This window comes from Gracilinanus agilis, chromosome 6 (genome assembly GCF_016433145.1).
Source record: "Gracilinanus agilis isolate LMUSP501 chromosome 6, AgileGrace, whole genome shotgun sequence".
Classification (NCBI taxonomy): Eukaryota; Metazoa; Chordata; class Mammalia; order Didelphimorphia; family Didelphidae; genus Gracilinanus; species Gracilinanus agilis.
Window position 1 is genome coordinate 167359338 of NC_058135.1, and position 21495 is coordinate 167380832.

General features: G+C 34.7%; 1 protein-coding gene across 1 annotated transcript in view; it reads left to right on the top strand.

Moving 5' to 3' along the window:
* Positions 1–21495, top strand: part of NFXL1 (nuclear transcription factor, X-box binding like 1) — a 70009-nt gene that overhangs the window by 41048 nt on the left and 7466 nt on the right. Inside the window, exons 15-18 of the mRNA XM_044680176.1 lie at positions 2598–2619; positions 5739–5879; positions 12870–13036; positions 15382–15451. Of these exons, the coding sequence (XP_044536111.1) occupies positions 2598–2619; positions 5739–5879; positions 12870–13036; positions 15382–15451 (400 nt within the window). The remainder of the gene's footprint in view (positions 1–2597; positions 2620–5738; positions 5880–12869; positions 13037–15381; positions 15452–21495) is intronic.

A 21495-nucleotide genomic window follows, 5' to 3' on the forward strand; every position in this document is an offset into this window, starting at 1 on the left:
TTACTAATCTCCTTAATATGTGGCTCCCAGAACTAACCTCTGTACTCTAGGTGTGGTCTGATCTGGAGACAGTATAATGGGATTATCCCCTCTTTCTACCATTAGCAATTTGTCTATGCTTAGGTTTTTTTCTTGTGTCTAATAAACTAGCAAAAAGTAAAAGTTGCTAGATCCCTTAAGGTTTATCAATTTATAGCTGCACTTATAACAAAAATTAAAAACATTTGAAAGTTAATTTGTAATCTACGCAATTGTTTTTAAAGCCTTACCTTCTGTCTTAGAATCAATACTGAATTGGTTCCAAGGCAGAAGAGTAGTAAGGGCTAGGCAGTGGGGGTTAAGTCACACAGCTAGGAAGTGTCTGAGGCCAGATTTGAACTGAGGACCTCCCGTCTCTAGGCTGGTTTCTCAACCCACTGAGCCATCCAGCTGCTTCTCTTGAGTAATTTTTAATAAGAAAATATGATATTTAACTTATAATGTGAAAAAACTTATAGTGTATAAAACATAGTACTTGAAATGACAAGGTAAGTTATACAAAGTGATTTTTGTGTTCTAAATAATACTTTAGCAGGTTCTGATGAAAAGAAAAATAATCTTACATTTCTGTTCCATTTTTCTTGACCTCCAAAGTCTATATATTCTTTTAGTAAAAGGAAGAAGAAAAACATCTTTACATTGGAGTAAAAGAATTGAGATAGATCTTAAAAATTATCTGGTCCAAACATCTCATTATACAGATGAGGAAACTGGAATCCATAGAAGTGAAATAAATTGCCCAGAATTAGGGAGTTGTATATCTAGAACCTCCAAATCTCTTTAACTTTCAGTTCACTGTTGTTTCTACTATATCAAAGACATTAATTCTAGAGATGATTAGTTATGACAGACAAGTGAAAACACGACAGGTTCATTTGCCCAAGTCTGTTTATATCTGCTGGGAACTTTAGTCTTTCTTTGCGCTTGACTGGATAGTTAATATTTCCAAACTTGCCTTCCTAACCATTTTAGGTATAAACCTTGAATGGACAGTCAAAGACATTGGTTCTGTAACTGACGTCTGATTTTTGCCTGTTGCTGTATATGTGCCAGAAAGCTATGATGGTTTTTAACAATACGTGGAATATTTCCAAAATAAATAGCACATAACAAATCACAGAAAGGTTGACTGTTATTAAATTTGCATTTATCCTGTTATGATTGTACAGCTGATTTTTGTGTTGCTTTTATAATAGGGTAGTTATAGAATTCCTATTGCATGTAATCTTGTACAATATAGATAAAATATAGGCTCTTAAACTTAAATTTGTTGTGTAGCATCTATTGCAGCTTGCAACTTTTTTTGTTGTTTTACTGACATGTTCTTTTGCAAAATTTTTAGGCTAATATAACTATATTGGTGACATCAGTTTTTGAAGTCTAGTATTATCTAGAAAATTGTCAGAATAAGATTTTTTGGTGCATATAGATCCTTTAAGTACTATAATAGAATATACAGTATTGGCAATTAGTAACAAAAGTTCTTCAGTTTAATTATTGTCCTTACGCAAATGACTCTCAAATCTGTATTTGGTACTAGTGCTAGTCTCATGAGCTGTATTTGCTCATCTCTTATCTTCCTATTGGATTTATCAAACTCTCGCATTAAAGGCACCTCAAACGCAACATCTGCAAAACTGAACTCATTACCTTTCCCTCAAGTCTCACCTCCCTTCCAGATTTCCCTATTTCTAACAAGGAAACCAGGATCTTACCATTCACCTGTGTTTTTAACATTGGTGCTTTCCTTGATTCCTTTCTCTCCCTCTCCCCAGTTCCAAGTCAGGGGCCAAATCTTGTCATTCTACTTTCACAATAGTTAAGTCCTTTATAACTCCTCACCTAGATGATTTCAGCGGCCATATAATTGTTCTTTCTCCCTTAGGTCTCTCTCTCCTTACTCTGATCCATGTTCCATATGGTTATACTTTTCCTAAAGTGCAGATCTGATGATATCTCTTCAGTGGATGCTTATTTCCTCTAGGAATAGATGACTGTAAACTTCTGTTTATCTTTTAAAATTCTTCAAAACCTGGCCCTCACCTACCTTTTCAACTCTTGTTTGTTGTTATTTCCCTTCCCATGCTGTGTGTTTTATCCAAACCAGCTGCATTGTTCTTCCTCTCATAGGACAATCTAATTCCCATCTCTGTACTTCAGTCCCATCTCTTCTTCATAACTGGCATGCATTTCTTTTTCACTTCTCTCTTATAATCACTCATTTCTATCAAATATGTTTCATAGCTCTGCCCTAAATTACTTTACTATATATTTATTTTGTATGTACTTATTTACATATATGCCCCCCCCTAAAAAAAAGAAAAGGCTGCAGGGACTTTGATTTTTGTCTGTGTCTATTCTGAAGAAATGACATAATGCCTAATTCACATCACATAGGTCAGCACTTAAATGATGAGTGGTTAAAGCAATTTTTGATGGAATTTGAAGACTATGTTACTAAAGCAACTGACATTATTTGGCATCTTTTTTCCCTGTAGGATTTTTAAAGGAATCCTCAAGTATTTAATCTTTTGGTTTCTTTTTTTTTTTCCTTGCAGAGAGTGTCTTGGGAAGCATGAGGTGAGTCACAGGGTAATGATTATTAAAAAGTGATTATTGTAAAACTTGCAATGTCTATCTGTTATATACCACGATGAAAACAAAGAAGCACTGTTAGTTATACATAGTCCAAATATTTTGATTCATTTACCTTTACAGTTTCAGAGTACTTTTAATTGAGTACCAGTAAAGATTATGCATTGGAGAAGATATAGACAGTTTGATTCTTCTGGTTATTAGCAGAATCCTAGATATTTAGAGCTGTTGGAGACTATAGGTCTAGTCTGTCTTCTTACTATACAGTTGAAGAAACTGAGGCTCAGCAAGGGGAAGTGACTTCTCTAAGGTCTCAAAGCTAGTGACAGAGTAAAAATAACAGATTGGTTTTCCTTGTCCCATCATTGTTGGCAGGTAGACTACTGTGTTGGAATTGGAGTCACTAAGACCAAAGTTCAAATCCTGCCTTAGAAACTTAGTAGCTATGACCCTGACTAAGTCATTTGATCTGTGTCAGCCTTAATTTTCTCATTTATAAAATAGGGGTAATAATAGCATCTACCTAACAAGGTTGCTGTGAGGATCAAATGAGATAACACATAAGGGGCTATAGGAATGTTCCATTGCCCTCAGCATTCATTTTAAAAAGCTTTGAAGAGGATTTTGTTGAGTCATTTCAATTCTATCTGACCTTTTGTTTTCTCATTTGGGGTTTTCTTGGCAAAGATACTGGAGTGGTTTGCCTTTTCCTTTTCCAGCTCATTTTATGGATGAGGAAACTGCAGATTTGAATTCAGAAAGACAAATCTTCCTCACTTCAGTCCTGAAACTTAAATTTTGTTGCTAATAAATTCTGGAATGTATCTTTAGAGGTCATCTAAAACTTGATTCCGAAATTCATTTTAGGGGGCAGCTGGGTAGCTCAGTGGATTGAGAGTCAGGCCTAGAGACAGGAAGTCCTAGGTTCAGATCCAGCCTCAGACACTTCCCAGCTGTGTGACCCTGGGCAAGTCACTTGACCCCCATTGCCCACCCTTACCACTCTTCCACCTAGGAGCCAATACACACAAGTTAGGGGTTTAAAAAAATGTAAGAAAAAAAAAGAAAAATTCATTTTGGTAATTCTCAGTGAAGACCTTTGTTGTTGTTTTTTTAAATTTAAAGACATTTTCCAAATTACATGTAATACTAATTTTCAACATATATTTTCCAAAATTAAAAAAATCTAAATTGTTTCCCTCTCCTTTAACACCTTTGGAGATGTTAAATAGTTTGATCTGGATTATACATGTATATCTTGCAAAACATACTTCCATATTGATCATTGTTGTAAGAGTATACTCATATAAAATCAAACATCCAAAATGAAACCATAAATAAACTAATGTGAAAAATAATATCCTTTGATCTGCATCTGATGCTAACAGTTATTTCTCTGGAGGCAGATAGCATTTCCTGTCTTAAGTCCTTCAGAATTGTTCTAGATTATTGTATTGCTTAGAGTAGCTAAGTATCACAGTTAATCATCATACAATATTGCTGTTATTTTGTACAAAGTTCTTCTGTTTCTGTTTATTTCTCTCTGCATCAATTCCTGCAGATCTTTCCAGCTTTTTCTGAAATCATTCTGCTTATCATTTCTTATGGTACAATACTATTCTATCACCAACATGTACCACATTTTGTTCTGCCTTTCCCCAGTTGATGGACATCCCCTCACTTTCCAATTCTTTGCCATCACAAAAAGAACAGCTATAAATATTTTTGTACAAATAGGCCCGTTCCCTTTTTTTATGAACTCACCCAGTAGTGATATTACAGGATCAGAAAGTATGCAGAGTTTTAAAGTTCCAAATTGTCCTTGAGAATGTTGGATCAGTTCACAACTACACTAGCAATGCATTTATGTCCCAATTTTGCCACATTCCCTCCAACATTTATCATTTTCTTTTATTGTCATATTGGCCAATTTGATAGATGTGATATGGCACCTAAGTGTTGTTTTAATTTGTAGTTCTCTAATCAAGAGTGATTTGAAAAATTTTTTTTCATAAGATTATTGATAGCTTTGATTTCTTCATCTGAAAATTGCTTGTTCATATCCTTTGATTACTTATGACCTTTTTTTTTAAAAAAAAAAAAAGGAATGTAAAAAAGGCTGAAAGTGATTTTTCTTTAAATTTTGTATTTGGTTTTGGGGATATTAAGTGAAGCCATTAAAAACCTGGTGATAGCAGCTAAATATTTCCTTTATTAACTTATCTTGTTATTTTACAAGTCTAATATAAAATTTTCTGGGATAAAAAGATAAATTTACTCTATTCAGAGTAAAAAAATACATGGGCAGCTCCATTACTTAATTTTTGCTTCTGCTTTAACCACAGGATAATATCTGTATCTTTACTGTTAAAATTATTAGAGGAACAGTCTCTTGCATGAATTTTGTAAATATTTTAGCATTTTATGTTCTGGCCAAAATGCTGGTAATGGTAGGTGGTGATAGTGGAGTGTTTGTATGTTTTGTAAGCTGGTTTTCTAATATAATTTAGTTATATAATATAATTATGTTTATAGTATATATTACATTATTTATAGTATAATTTGTATTTATTATATATATTTAGTTATATAATATAATTAGACTAACAGTTCAGGAATTTGTTAAAATATTCATGCAACATAGGTGACATCATGGTGGCAATGATCCCACATCTATTAAAGAACTGATTGCCAGTTGGAAAATATGACCTTTCATTAAATCATACTGAGATCTAAAAGGACTTTTCTTTCCACCAGTTTAGGTCTTTATTGATAGGAGAACTCTGAGTTCCTTCTGACCTAAAAATCAGAGATTATAATTTATCTTTTTCATTTATTTTTATTATTCATTTTTATAATCGAATAATCTTATAAAATGAACCCCCCAAAACGTATACCCAAATAAGTGAAAATCACATGCTTTCATCTGCAATTTCTACTCTAATAGTTCTTTCTCTGGAAGTGGATAGCATATAATTTATCTTTAAAATAAGTTAAACCTAATTTATTTTCTCCACTGCCAATTTAGTAGTCACCACTGGAGCAGGTTTATATCTAAAACATGTTTAAAATTAAAAATTTCCTGCTTTTTTTTAATGTTTCAGATCAGTCCTCTCCCATGTCATGCTTTGGGCCCTTACTCTTGTAAGAGGTTTTGTGGACGGAGTCTAGATTGTCAAAATCATACTTGTATGAAGGAATGTCATAAAGTTACTGAAACTGATGGCTGTGTGGATGAAAAAAAGGTAATGTCCTTGTTTTTTACAGGTAATCGTATTTAACAGAATGGGTTTTAGTGGGAATCTTGTCACCTCTTTCATTAATATAAACATTTAGAATTTTAAAATATTTTGTTACTTCTAAATAATTATGATCTCATTGATGTGGACACAGATCCCAACCAGTACAGATAATAAACCATTTATTTATTTATTTATTTATTTTGCTTAGTGCTATTTTTCCTGTATCTTTAGATAAGTTTTCCACAAAGAATCTACTCAGTAGTATAGTGTTTCCCTTGATTCTTCATGCATACCAGTGTAGAACTTGGGATGTCCATTTTTTATGTCATTGGTTCACCATTTTTATCCGATTATATTTATCATTTATGATAGTTTGAATCATTACTTTCTTCTGTTCCTCAGCCCTGTCTTAGTTTACTCTGGCTTTGCTTCCTGTAGTAGACTGAGTACTGCTAGTTTGTGCTGGCTCTCATACTTGTTTATCTCAGTGGCAATAATAAACAATTCTGTGACTGGTAGAGGTAAGTGAAGGTGGTGGCTACTGGTAGTACTGGGTTTGTTGGTGGCAGATATGGTGGCTGTAGTTAGCCAGAATTTGCATATGGTTTGGGGGTATGAGAATAGTGAGTTTGGTAAGATTTTATTAGAGTTGGGTAACCAGGTTTTCTGTGACAGTCTTGCCTTTCAGGAAAAGGAAATATGTTTTTAATGAGAATTTCCAAAAAGATTATTCTGTCAGGTCATATTTCCCAATTTTTAGTTCAGAAAATGTGGTCATTGTAAAGTAAAATATAAATTTTTTTTTGACCTTTGATTTTATCGGTACTGCTTTTGGCATTGCTTTTTCTCCCTCTAGTGCAGGGGTCAGCAATGTATGGCTCTTTGTGCAGGAGCCATAAAGTCAATTTTTTTTCAGGCGCTGTTACAGTAGCGCACACTGTGAGCACTGTACGGCTCTCATGAAATTACATTTTAAAAAATGTGGCGTTTATGGGTCTCACGGCCAAAAAGGATGCCAACCCCTGTGTTAGTGACTTCTCCCTTCCCCATTCCTGTCAGTAGAACTCTTCTTCAATAAAGAAGCACAGAGAAGCATCAGAAATCAACATAGTGATCATGTCTGAAAATTTTTGTTTGTCTTCACACATAGTCTATTATTTTTCTGCCAAGACAAGGTAGAGGTGCTTCACCAGCAGTTAAGTGAAATCACAATCTCTGCATTTATCAGGGTCTTAAAGTCTTTCAAATCTTTTAACCTTATATTACTTTAGATATTATATAAATTGCTCAGCTGCTTTTGTTCTCTTTGCTTTGCATATTTAATTCATACAAGTTTTCCCAAGTTTCCCATAATTCTTCACATTCTTCTGTTTTAAAAATATTCCATACCGTTGGTTCAGTCATTCTATATTTGATGGGCTTTTAGTCCTTTGCTGCCATAAAAAATGGTGCTGTAAGAATTCTCTTTTGTACATAAGAGATGCTTTCCTTTGACCTCCACAGACTTTTTTACCTGGTAGCCATATTACTAGTTAAGAACATAATGTTTCTATGCTTTAATGGTTTTATTAGCATGAGTCCGGATTAGCTTCCAGAATAATCAGACTGATTCATATCTCTACCTATAGTGCATAACCCTTCTTATGTGTTCTAATTTCATCTTTTGTTATTTTTTCAAACTTGATAGGTATGAGGTAAAACTTGAGAGATTGTCATTTGCATTTTTTCCTTATTGTAATAGCTCATGTTCCCCTTTTATTCTTGGGTGCTTTAAAAAATAATTTTAGATAAAGAGGGAATGTATTACAATCTATGTAATCTTGATAACATTTCTATATATGTACACATGTAAAGATGTTTGGGCATGAAATTATATAGCATACATTATAATATATACATATATGATACATAATATAGCTTGAAATTCTGTAATAGAGTACTTGGGATATGTGTGCACATAAAATGTACGTACACTATTATATACATATGTACATGTATACACATGTCTCTGTGTGAAGTAATTTTAGACCAAGACATAATCTCACTTTTAGTATATCTTTTGTGATTATATCCACATCAGTTTGTAATGTTTTGTTTTGTTTTTAAACCTTTACCTTCCATCTTAGAATCAATACTATGTATTGGTTCTAAGGCAGAAGAGCAGTAAGGGCTAGGCAATGGGGGTTAGGTGATTTGCCCAGGGTCACACAGCTGGAAAGTATCCGAGGCTAGATTTGAACCCAGGACCTTCCGTCTCTAAACCTGGCTCTCCATTTACTGAGCCACCCAGTTGCCCCCTCAGTTTATAAAATTATTTTGGACAGGGCCTAATTTTATAGGAGATGCTTATCCAATTAAGAAAATAATTATTTTGAAAGCAATAAAGCATATATGTGTACAAATAATCAAACTGCATTTAATGACATATGCTATTTATGCTGTTGCTTGATATTCATTAAAGTTGGGCTTCTATTAGAAGCGAGGCATGACTTAAATTGGATCTAGTTGCTTTTTGTATAGTACTTAGAAGGGATAATAAAAACCACCCAAAACCTTGTTTCTTGAAAAACTTATCATAGATTGTGTTTCTTCCATTACTGTGAGTATGTGAGGCTAGAGAATCACAGTGTCCTAGAACCTAGACCCTGGAGTCAAAATATTTGGCCCCAGATGCTGATTCTGTAACTTCTGTAGCAGTGTTGCCATCTCCGACATCTTACAGCTGGGGATGCTAATGCTCAGATGCACTATCAATCTTATTGTGAAGAAAGAACTTTGGAATTCATATGACTTTACAATTTTTTTTTTATTTAGAATATTTTTCCATGGTTACATGATTGATGATCCCCCACCTACTTTCCCTCCCCCCTCCCGGAGCTAACAAGCAATTCCACTGAGTTATACATGTATCATTATTCAAAACTTTGTTTTACAATTAAAAAAAAATTCACATGACTTTGAAGTCACATTTATTTAGCATTTTTTCTCTTATTTTCCTTAAAGTCATTAATATTTTCTGACCCGATGACACTGAATTTCTACAAGTATATATGAATTTGACACATTTAATTTTACAGCAGAAGCCTTAGTTTGTTTAATGTTTTTGAATCATGACATAGAAATAAGGTGTATAATTTAAAGCTACAAAATTTTGTCAGGGCAAATGTAAATAGAACACAGTCATACTTTTTCCCCCCATCTATATATATTAGCTAATGATTCTGCTTTAATCATATAAAATATTCAATACGCAGACAATCCCATTACAACAATGGTTTCTGAATAAAGTTTGTGTGCTTAGTCATTCTAAGAGTGCTTTGCTGATCTATTTCTAGTAACTTGAACATTCCTCTATAACACAACTATATAGATGATAGTATTATTCTGTAATCCAAATGCTTCACGAGAAAGGGAGAATAGCTCCAGCTTTCTTTGTGGCTTTTTTGTTTTGACTCTTTAGTTAACTTCAACTTCCTTCCTTCCTATTAATGCTTTAAATATCCCAACCATGCTGTCAGACTTTAATGTATATTTAGGATAGTATCTTTACCTGTGACTCTTTAGATCATAGGATTTAGAGCTAGAAAGGATTTTCAGCATCATATAGTCCAGCAATTTTCAAAGTTTCTGGTGTCAGGATTCCTTTATACTCTTAAAAATCATTGAGGATCCCTAAGGAGCTTTTGTGCATATATGCATTATATCTATTGATATTTATCAATTTAGAACAGAGGTTAAGTGACTTGCCTGGTTGGATTTGAACTTGAGTCTTTCTAACTAAGCCTGGTGCTCTCTCCACTGAGCCTGAACACTGGGTGTGCGGGGAGGACTAGCACTTCTGGTGTGAGAGCCTTTTCAGGGCTGTGCATCCATTTTTGCTGTCTACTTGCCACCCAGTTTTCACCTGTGACTCCAAGAAGCTGAGCATGTGTAGCAGCCACACCTGGTAAAATCATCTTCCTGATGGGCTAAACCAGGTTGAGGGTAACTGACAGGCCTCAAAACTCTGAGTGTGTAAGGGGGATGTCTACCCCAAGCATGTGAAGACTTTCCCCTCAGTGGAATGATTGGATGAGAAGAATTTGTTGTAGTGGCCACAAAGGCAGCTAAAGTAGGCACTGTGGAGCAATTATAGCCTGGTCAGACATTAAAGATACTGACGTCATTCACTGTATTCTGGACCATCATCAGTTATCTTGACTTGATCTGCCTTTCATCTTTGACAACTCTAGAAGAGAGACGACTTTGTGCAACTCTGCCTCATTTAAATCCAATTCACCTGCAAGTCAAGACATCACCTCATGATATCATTGTGCCTTCTTGAAAATCTAATAATTAAAGAAATGCAAATCAAAACAACTCTGAGGTACCACCTCACACCTAGCAGATTGGCTAAAATGAAAGAAGGGGAGAGTAATGAATGCTGGAGGGGATGTGGCAAAATTGGGACATTGATGCATTGCTGGTGGAGTTGTGAACTGATCCAGCCATTCTGGCTGGCAATTTGGAACTATGCTCAAAGGGCTATAAAAGACTGCCTGCCCTTTGATCCAGCCATACCATTGCTGGGTTTGTACCCCAAAGAGATCATAGATAAACAGACTTGTACGAAAATATTTATAGCTGCACTTTTTGTGGTGGCAAAAAACTGGAAAGCAAGGGTATGCCCTTCAATTGGAGAATGGCAGAACAAATTGTGGTATATGTTGGTGATGGAATACTATTGTGCTCAAAGGAATAATAAATTAGAGGAATTCCATGTGAACTGGAAAGACCTCCAGGAACTGATGCAGAGTGAAAGGAGCAGAGCCAGAAGAACATTATACACAGAGACTGATATATTAGGGTAAAATCGAATGTAATGGACCTCTGTACTAGCAGCAATGCAATGACCCAAGACAATTCGGAGGGATTTATGGAAAGGAACATTACCCACATTCAGAGGAAGAACTACAGGAGTAGAAACACAGAAGAAAAACAACTGCTTGGACACTTGGGGTGATGAGGACATGATTGGGGATGTAGACCTGAAAAGACCACACCCATGTAACTATCAATAATGTGTAAATAAGTCTTGACTGACCACACATAATAAAACCAGTGGAAATGCGAATTAGCTACAGCGGAGGGCGGTGGGGAGTTGAGGGGGTGAAGGGGAAAGTAAAAACATGACTTATGTAACCATGGAAAATTTTTCTAAAAATAAAAAATTATTAAAAAAAAAGAAAATGAAGGATAAACAACTGCCACATAGAAAGTAAAATTGACTAAAAGTTTAAATTATTAATTTAAAAACAATATTAAACCATTATATGTTAACAATCACATTTTTAGGTGAAAAATAACTTCTTGCAATAGTGGCATTGTTTGACATTTTTGCAAATCTCTAACTTCTGACTTAATAAAAAAAATAAAAGACAGCTATTCCATCTGCCTCTGTATTTATTTTATTGTGATAAGGCATGAAAAAGTAATAATTTTCATAGTTTCATCAAGGATATTTTTAGGTGAAGCCTAATGGAATTTCGTGTTTAATATAAACATTTGGGTATATTTCATGATATTTGGGATGGTGTCTAATTTTGGTTGACATTTCTAGAGGTTAGGGTTTGAGGAAAGTAGTAAAGATGCATTGGAAGCATCTTGGCAGATCCATTATACTGGAAAGAATGTGTGATTTGGTTTTTAAAGGCTTGGGTTTGAATTTTTGTTGTTCTTTATATTTCTCTACCAGTTTGACTTGGGTCAAATCATATTTTCCTTATTAAATATGGAAGTTGGATTAATTGGTCTCTAAAATCTTTCTGTCTTTAAATACCATGATCTTATTGGCCCCTGAAGTTAAAGACTGTATTTTAGATTTCTTTGTATTGTCTACTGAGCATAGTATATTCCCTTTCATATAAGAGGCATTCACTTGGTTTTAAAATGAATGAATGGCCATAGTATAATAGAATTTTAGGGCTATATAGGATCTGAGAAATCTAGTTTAAGCCTTTCATTTTACTGATTAGTTTAGTGAAGACTAAAGAGGTTGTGGTTGAGTCTGCATGGCAAGTTGGCAGCCAAGGTAGGCCTGGAATGCAGAACTCTTGACTCTCAGTTCATTGTTGCTCTCTATGCTTGGCAAATAAGCAAGACTTTGATTAGCTATATCAATATTCGTTGTGATGAATATTTTGTAACTCACTTATGAATGGAAAGTAACTGGATATAGGCCTATTTTCTTTTTTTACTTTTTCTTTTCTTTTTTTAACCCTTACCTTCCATCTTAGAATCAATACTATGTATTGGTTCCAAGACAGAAGAGTGGTAACGGCTAGGTGATTGGGGTTAAATGACTTTGCCAGGGTTAAACAGCTAAGAAGTGTCTAGGGCTACATTTGAACCCAGGACCTCTCATCTCCAGACTTCGCTCTCCATCCACTGAGCCACCTAACTGCCCTGTAGGCCCATTTTCAAACTATTGCTGTTTTTTCACAGTTCTAAATGTTAGAAGAATATCTTATTTGCTAGGTACTGTATAATTATAGGTTAAGATTTTCCATTTAAATAACCCTGGCACTAGAAATTCTAGTTGTATTTGATACCTAGAAATGGTGATCAAAATATTTAAACTTCAATTCTCCATATCAAATAAGTGAGCTATTTTGTCCATTTTTATGAATGCTCATTTCAATAATCTGCAGATAAATCCTGAGCATGGTTGTTTGATAACATCAATGATTTTTTACCTCTGCCCTTTTCCAGATTGTTTTTTAAAGCAAAGTTATATTTTTAAAACAAAATATTTGCTTATTTGACCTGTTTTGCTGATTACATTTTTCTCTAAATGTCTGTACTGTTCTTTTTCTTTTTGATGAGTGGGGAAGCTTGATTCCTTAAAGGTGTTGACTTAGGAAATCGGTAGTGAAGAAATGGGAAATCACAACCTGGGCCCTTGTCATTGTTTCCACAGTTGGTTGAATTTATTTTTTTACATTTTATTTTTAGTCAGGGCCAGAATGTCTTCAGTGTGAAGAAGAATGCCGTAAACCACGGCCCCCAGGTTGTCCTCACCCATGTGTTCTGCCCTGTCACCCTGGAGAATGTCCTCCTTGTGTTCAAATGCTCAGAATAAAGTGTCATTGCAAGCTCACAAGCTTATATGTGGAATGCAGGTAAGCAGATTGTTCTCTTTCTAGATTTTATGATAAAATTATTATTTAAATAATAGAACCTACCTCCTAATGCACAAATATTTATAAATATTTTCTTATTTGCTCTTCTCAACAACCCTGTGACCGGTTAAATTATTTGGGTAGGGTTAAACACCTGGGAAGGTTAAATTTGATTCTGAGGTTTGGTTTTAAATCTGTGGCTGGATTTGAACTTATCTTTCTAAGCACATAGAAACATAGGTGTGTACATGTGCGAACACACACACAGAGCTATGATTTCACTGGGGTAAGATGACACCTTCTTTTCCAATTGTAGTCTTAGGGGGCTGCCTAGGGGCACTGAGGAATTGTGACTTGCCCAGGGGCACACAGCCAGTATGTATCAAAAGTGGAACTTGAATGAAGTTTTCTAACTATCTACAAAGCCAAAGCCAAGACACCTCAGAGAAAATATGGGCTGTATCACTTTACAGCAAAGCCCAAGGTACTGACCAATTAATTCACACTCTCACACTTGAATTTTGAAATATCAAAGCCTGCTTTGACTTTAATAAGGTATTCAATAATCATCTTCTACCTCACCTAACTAGTTCCTCTTCTTTTTCTGTGGCCAGTTATTCTCTACTTTCACTTACAAATTACCATCTTCCTAACAGTGCTTCCTTCCAGGGGTCACCCAGTGACCTCCAGATAGCCAAGTACAGACGACAAGCTTCAGTTGTTTTCCTTTTTTGACTCCTGATGTATTTGACATTACATTGTAGACTCCCTCCATTCTCTTTCTTTGGCTTTAGATGGGCCACAAGCACCTGGTATTCTACAGCTAAGCCCTTTCCAGTTTCCCTTCTGTATCTTCATCCTGGTCCTAATTCCTTAATATGAGTATTTTCCCTCTCTTCTTGCTATGCCATATTTCTAGTCTTGAATTTTCTCAACTTTAGATTTGTACTTCTCACTGCATATAGGATGTTTGAAGCTTTTCTCTTCCAAATACTGGACTCATCTTTTATTTGAAATTTTCCTTATAACTATTTTTGTTTGTGATACCATCACTTACAATAACAATAAATACTATGTCCCATATTCATAATCTTGGTTATATTTGAATCTTTTCTCTCATCCTTTCTGGCCAGTTAGCACATTTATTCATGTGTCCACCTTTCTTAAGTTCATTCTTTTCTCTCTCTCACCAATATTGCTAGTTTTGTATGGGCTGTCATTGTGACCCCCAGGGACTATTGCAGTACTCTCCTAAGAGATTTTTTTTCAACTTCTTTCTTCCATTTGAAGTTCATATAACTGACAGAGTAATCTTTTCAATTCATGTTGTTGATGGTGGTGTTCTGTTGCCCAGAAATCTTCACTGGGTACTTAATACTTACTGCCTTCTAAGGAAAATATGAACTCTTACCTGGCATTCCTTTCCCCTTTCTAGCCTTTTTTTCCTTTTTTCTTTTCTCATATTTTATTCTTGAATACCTGTGATTTCTGGCTTTTGCTGTGTTCTATCCTTCCTTGAAAGTGTAATTAGATTCTCATTACTGTCAAGACTTCCTTGTTACCTGTAGTCAGTAACTAACAACTATAACGATTAAAAATAATAAAGGCTGATATAATAATAAAAATTAGTATTTTAATTAAAACCATGCTGATAGATAAAGTTATTAGACCACACGCTTGTAAGAATTCAAAATTGCCACCTTAGCCATTATTGTCTCCAGTCTCTTCCTGAGTCTGCTGGCCAAGAGGCCACTCCCCCCTAACCCAGGAGATTTAAACTGTTCTGTGTGGAGATGGAGATGTGGAAACCCGTTGGACCACGGGAAATGTAGTTTGATAATTTCCACGTGTCCATAGAAAATATATATACTTTTAGATGGCATCTCCCAAATTTCACTTTTACACAACTTGCTGAAACATGTTCCTATGGCATTTTGTTTCATACCTTTCTGTTGAAGTGTTATATATAGCGTTCTTAACTTGGTGACATGTCCTTCCTTATACTGAAAATTCCATTAGTTTGGTCACTTTCATCTCTAAATTTTATATTTCTCACAGCACCCAGCTTAAAAAGTGTTTGGATAGATGGATGGATGGATGGATGGTTGAATATGAACAAACTAAAAATCTTTGTAAGATAATAAAGTAGAGCTTTGCATGTAGTAAAAACTTAGAAAATGGCTTTTGAATGATATCTTTTCTTTAAAAAGCAGTTTATTAACAAATAACTAAAAAGATTTTATGAGATGTTTGGAAATTGTGTGATTTTTGAAGCGGGCCCAAAAGTATTAAAAATGGACTCCCTTTTCAGATTTTTTTGTAAAGTTTTTTGTATTTGATTTTAGACAATTGTCAACTGCCGATATAAATGAAAAGAATCTATTGACTTGCTGCAAAAATCAGTGTCCTAAAGAGGTAAGCAAGAGGAAAAATCGTATCCCTTTTGTCTTTCCTTTAATCCATTACTTTCCTTTGAGCATCTTACTTCAGCTCTAAAAAATGTAACCTAAAATTAAGAAATCCTGATAGCATGGTCCATAAAATTGTACCTGGTACATATAGTATAAATATGGATTTGTTTAAGAAATCTGGAAACATCAGACTTAAGGGCCATAATTTTTAGGTAGTAAAAATGTAATTTTGAGAAAATAAAAGAACAAAATTTATATAGTGAGAAGATGGGACTTCTTTATCCAAGTAATGAAATAAGCTGAAAATGTCAGCAGGTTGATAAAAGAATAGATAAATTCCTAGGCAATAGATCCATAACCTGTAATTAGGGACATTGAGCATATTTGAAGGAATATTACCAATCTGTTAGAATTGATGTTATATGGAAGAACAATTGTGTGTCCTTAGGTTCTGTTGTCAAATTGACTTACAAAACATCACCTCAATCCATCCTATATTTTTCCACTGCTCACTGTACCTTTAAAGGCCTGTGAAGTTTTATTTCATAAACTTTATCAATCTGTTGTTAGCATATCCATAGTTAGCAAGCTAATAGAATGAAAAGCAAGTCAATAAGAAAATAAGCTGTTAAAAATAAAGTTAAGACTTTTAGCAATTTTCTTCACTGAACTTAAATACAATTTTTAAATAACTTTTTCCATCAGTGGCCCACAGCAGAATTTAGTTCAATTATTAAGCTCCTGTTTTTTAAAAAATTAGTGTGAGCCCTTGAGGAACATATATTCTACTAGGAGAATAGACCCTATAATCAATATAAAATTAATTAGAGGAGGGAGAGAATAATAATAACTGGGGCAAAGGAAGATTTATAGAGGAAATAACACCTGAGGTGATCTTCAAAGAAAGAAAAAAATTCTAAAAAGGAGCAGATAAGAAAGAGACATGGAGGACAGCCTGTATAAATGTATCAAGCTAGGACATGGATTGTTAAATTTGGGGAATAATCTAGTTTGAATGTAGTATAGAATGGATAAGGGAGAATAATGTGAAATACAACTGGAAAAGTGGAATAGAAAGAGATTGTGGAGTGTATTAAGTGTTAATTAAGCTAAAGAGATTGCATTTTTTCCTAGAAATGTTAAGGAATCACAGCAGGTTTTTGAACAAGCAGGTGACATGATCTGATCTGTATTTTAGGAAGATTTTTTTGAAAATATTTGTAGGAAGAATTGTAAATTTAAATTATTCCCAATAAACTTTTTTTTTATGCCTTGTCTTAGCATACCTTTGCTTTTTTCCTTCATGCTTTGAGTACTATTTTTATTCGTCATGTGGCTAAACATTTGTTGCCTTCACAATTGGACTTTAGAATTGACTGTCTGATAGCTCTTAGGAGATATTCAGAAAGATGCTGAAATGGTTCAGAGACTTGTGTGACCTTCCAGATGGCCCAAGGAACTCTTTTTTTTCCAAATTGTCCATCCTCAAATACTTGCTTAGAAAAAAGGCATCAGAAGAAGGAGGAGGGGAAGAAAAAGATACTATTTTGTACTGAGCAAAACTTGAAAACAATGCAGGAATCCTTTAAAAAAATATATTACTTTAAAGGGATTTGATTCATGTCCATTATTCATGTTCTCAGTGTAATGGGGAAATAGGCTTTAAGAGTAGGAAAAGAAAATTTAGAATTAGAGCCCATTTCCCCATTACATCAGTTGCTATGACTATATCTTAATTGACATTGAATTAGAATTTTTCTCTTATAGAAAAATAGTGGAAAAGCTAAAAGCTAATCCTTTTACTAACAAAATAATAGAACTTTAGTCAACCTAATAGTAGGAAAAAATCAAATTGCCAAATTCAGAAAAATGAACAAAGTTGGAATCCAGGAGAGAATAAAAAGTTAGCTTCACATTACATAATTATCTGTGAACCAAACTAAAAATTTCAAATATATAGAGGATTACCTACAAAAATATAAATTACTTAAATTAACATAGCATGAAATAGAGATCTCTGTCACTGAAAATGAAATCGAACCGTCCATAAAGGAAGGAACTTTGTAAGGAAGAGGTGGGGAAAAACCCAGACCTGATTCAGATGGAGCTCAAAGAACATTTAATTCAAATATGCTATATTGTAGATCAGAAGTTCATAAAACTATTGATTAATTTCACTGATGAGCTTTGATACAAACATTTTAAATACATTTTTGGCAAAAAGTATAAAGATCGAAACAGCTAGATAGCCCATTGGATGGAATGCTGTGCCTGGAGTTGGGAAAGTTTATGAGTTTCTGGGATATTTTCACTGTTTGTCAAAATACCGGTTAATAAATTAGGATTTTTAAAAAATGGACTGTGGTTTCAAATAAACAATATGTCTGCCTTCAAGGTGTGAATTGTTTGTCTTGTTTTCTGTATATGTTCTGATCTTTCACTGGCAGATATGCTTCATTTTGTAGAGTTTACTGGTTTTAAAGGGAACAGGACTATTTTGAACTAGATTTTAAAAACTGGGCTCATATGCCCTAGCATGTGGTTTAGTGAAGGATCATCAGAGTGATTGTAGGGTTCCTACTAACACTAGTAGAAGAATCACCTGCCTTGAATGCACAGGATATGACTTAAAGATAGTTGAGGGAGCTTATGTTTGTTCTTTTAGAATCTCTATTTTTCTGCTGCCATGACACATTGTATACATGATTGTTAAGGATATTAAGCATCTTTCAGAATTAATTCTCTGAACTTTTTCTTTTTAAACCCTTACCTTTTGTATTGGAATTGAAGCTAAGTATCTGTTTCAAGGCAGAATTATGGTAAGGCCTAGGCCAGCCTTTTAGAGGGGCGGGTGATGTCCTGAGGCACATGTGGAGAGGGGATGGGGAGCAGCCTAACCTGTGTCCCTCTGGTTTTCTAGTATTGAATTTTGGTGAACTCTCTGCTGGGGCAGCAGGCATGCCCACAGGGCTCTGAGTGCCTGCTCTGGCACATGTGCTGCCACCACAGGCCTAGGCATTTGGGGTTAAGTGGTTTGCCCAGGGTCATACAGCTAGGAAGTGTCTGAGGCCAGATTTAAAAACAGGACCTTGTATTTCCAGGCCTGGCTTTCTATCTATCCACTGAGTCGAAAAATATAAACTGATTTAAGTGATTTTTAGCCTGAATTTGTTACATTTGCTCAATTCATTCATCAGTAGAAACTATGGTTTATTACTGGTATGGAAAGTAAATATGTCATCTACATTGAAATGTTTAACTTATTTAGAAAAATGCATTATTTCTATTGTAAATTTTTGTGTAGATTGTTTTAAAATTTTCATTCTTATTCCGTTTAATTACGGTGATATAAGTAGTATATAGAACAAGTGGCTCCTTTTGTTCTCTCCCTATGCTATTACCAAGGCTTTTAAGATGTCGACTAATTAATTGTCAGGAGCTTAGAAGTTCTGTTGATAAATGTTAAATGCGCTTTTTTCTTTGAACATTATTGCAATTTCAAGGGATTTTATTTGTTGTTGTAAAGCCACAATATACAATGTGTAGTCACAGAATAGCCTAATTTGTGGGTTTTGAGGTGGTTTTATTTAAGAATTTCAGGTGTTAGATTTTAAGAAATGTGATCTGGGCAATATAATGTGTTAATTTTGTTTTTAAGTTGATCATTTCCTTTTCAAGGAAACCTCTTGAGATAAAAATCATGTGCAACATGTTTAAAGTTATATTGCCAGACAAAAATATTTAAGCTTGAAATTAAAATAATTTATAAGTATATTAAGAAGTTATGGAAGTACTCTTCGAATATAAAGTTCCATAGAAGCAAGTTAGTTTCAGAAGGAGCTATTAGAAGTAAAATTAGGTTTTCCATTTTGCTGAGATAGATTATTCTTATTATTCCTCCTCCCTCCCTTCTAACTTTCCATTCTAGGCCTTAAGTATATTTTTTCTTTGTTCTTATTCCAGTCTTTGAAGTGAAAGTAATGCTAAAGAAGTACTGTGAGGGAAGCATATGCCTTTAAAATTTTTTTTGTTTGTTTGGGGGCAGGATAGAAAGTATATACAGGGAGCATTTTTTAGTTTATATATTTGTTACTTTGTCCAGAAACTGTATTGTATAGATTAGGAGTTTTAGCTTTTTTTTTTTTTTAAGGTGAAGAGTTGTTTTTTTTCTCTCTAAGTTTATTTTAAAGCCCTAATGACATAACATATACATAAAATTGTGAGAAATAAAAAATTTTAAAGGATTTAATGTCAATATGAAATTTTGGTAAGTAGCTTTAGACATTAAAGTAATTAGTGCAATTAAGAAAAATAAATTTCCAACTTTAGTGGTTTAGGTAATCAAAGCATAGAAGACAATTTAGGGGAAAATTTAAAAGACCTTTTCAGAACCCAGAATTATTTTATGAAATATAGGCCTATGAAACAGCTTGTTCTAAAGAATGCAGAATTTGAAGTCAGACCCGAGTTTTAATCTGGTCCAGTGACTAAGCTTTGATGGGGCGTCTGTTTCTTCAGGTATAAAATGATGACTTGAGACTAAATGATATGATAGTTTTAGTGTACAATAAACTCAGTATGAGGCAAGAGTATAATAGTGGGGACAGCTGGGTGGCTAAGTGGATTGAGAACTGGGCCTGGAGACAGGAGATCCTGGGGTCAAATCTGGTCTTAGATATTTCCTAGCTATGTGACCCTGGGCAAGTCACTTTATTCCATTTGCCCAGCCTTTACCACTCTTCTGCCTTGGAATTGAAACTTAGTATTTGTTCTAAGACAGAAGGTAAGGATTAAAAACAGTATAATAGTGATAGAGATAAGGAGTGGGTCTGTGATTTATTGGATTCCTAGCAAGGAAATTCCATTTGCTAACACGGGTCAATATCTTCTCTTCAACTTAGAGTCTTGGAGTGCTCAGTGGTTAAGGGACTTGCCTGGAGTCATGTAAGCCCATGTGTGTCAAAGGCAGGCCTCAAATTCTAGTCTATGAGATATACTTTCTCTCTGTTAGACAAAACTGACTTTGTTATTGTTGAATCAGCAGCATGCTAAAATTTGAGCAGGCATTCATCCACCATGTGTTGTTGGCTAGGCATTGTTGCCGGATGGTTGGTCATATAAAGACAAAAAAGAAATGGTTTATTAGGATCTCAGAGAGCTTATATTCTTTGGGAGCCAGAAGTAGTAGGAAATTAAGTGAAAATTATTTACAAAGTAATTTCTAAGAAGTGGGTGCTTGAAACTGGGGTCAGAATGTGCTTCTCATAGGAGGTGGTCCTTGAGAGGAATTTGAAAGGAAGTTCTGAATTCTTTGAGCTGGAGTTGAAAAGGGAGCTCATTCTAGGCATTGGGGCAGTCTGAGCAAGGACACAGAAATAAGAAATGAAGTATCCCATATTGGGGAATTACAAACTAGGATAGTTTGACAGGACTACAGGGTGGATAAGAGGGAGAAATATATACTGAGCTTGGAAAGACAGACTGGAGCAAGACTGTGAAAGACCAGACAGAGAAATTTGTATTTTATCATAGTGACAAGAGGAACCACTGTAGCTTTTTGAGCAGGGGAGTGAATTGGTCATACCTGTGTGTGCTTTAGGTCTATTATTTTGGCAGCTGTGGTATATGAAGTATAGATTAGCAAGGGGAGAGACAATTAGGAAGCTGTTACACTAGTCCAGCTAAGAGATAATAAAGACTTGAACTAGGGTGGCAGAGGGAAGAAGCCAGAAAACTATGTTGTGAAGGGAGAACCATCTAGACATTACTGATATGAAAGGGAGGAAAGCAAATGTAAATTTTGACTACATTGAGAGGTATAGTTTGGAAGTATAGTGCAAATGTACTCTGCCCTTTTCAGACCAAAGCAGAAGTTTTGTGTTTAGTTCTGGATGTCACATTTTAGGGAACATATTGATAAACTAAAGAGCAGCCATAAAAGGGTGATTGGTATGGTGAAAGATTTTGTCATGCCATATGAAGATCAGTTGAAGGAACTGGAGATAGTTACCCTGGAGAAGAAAAGAATGAGGTTTGAGGAACATGAAA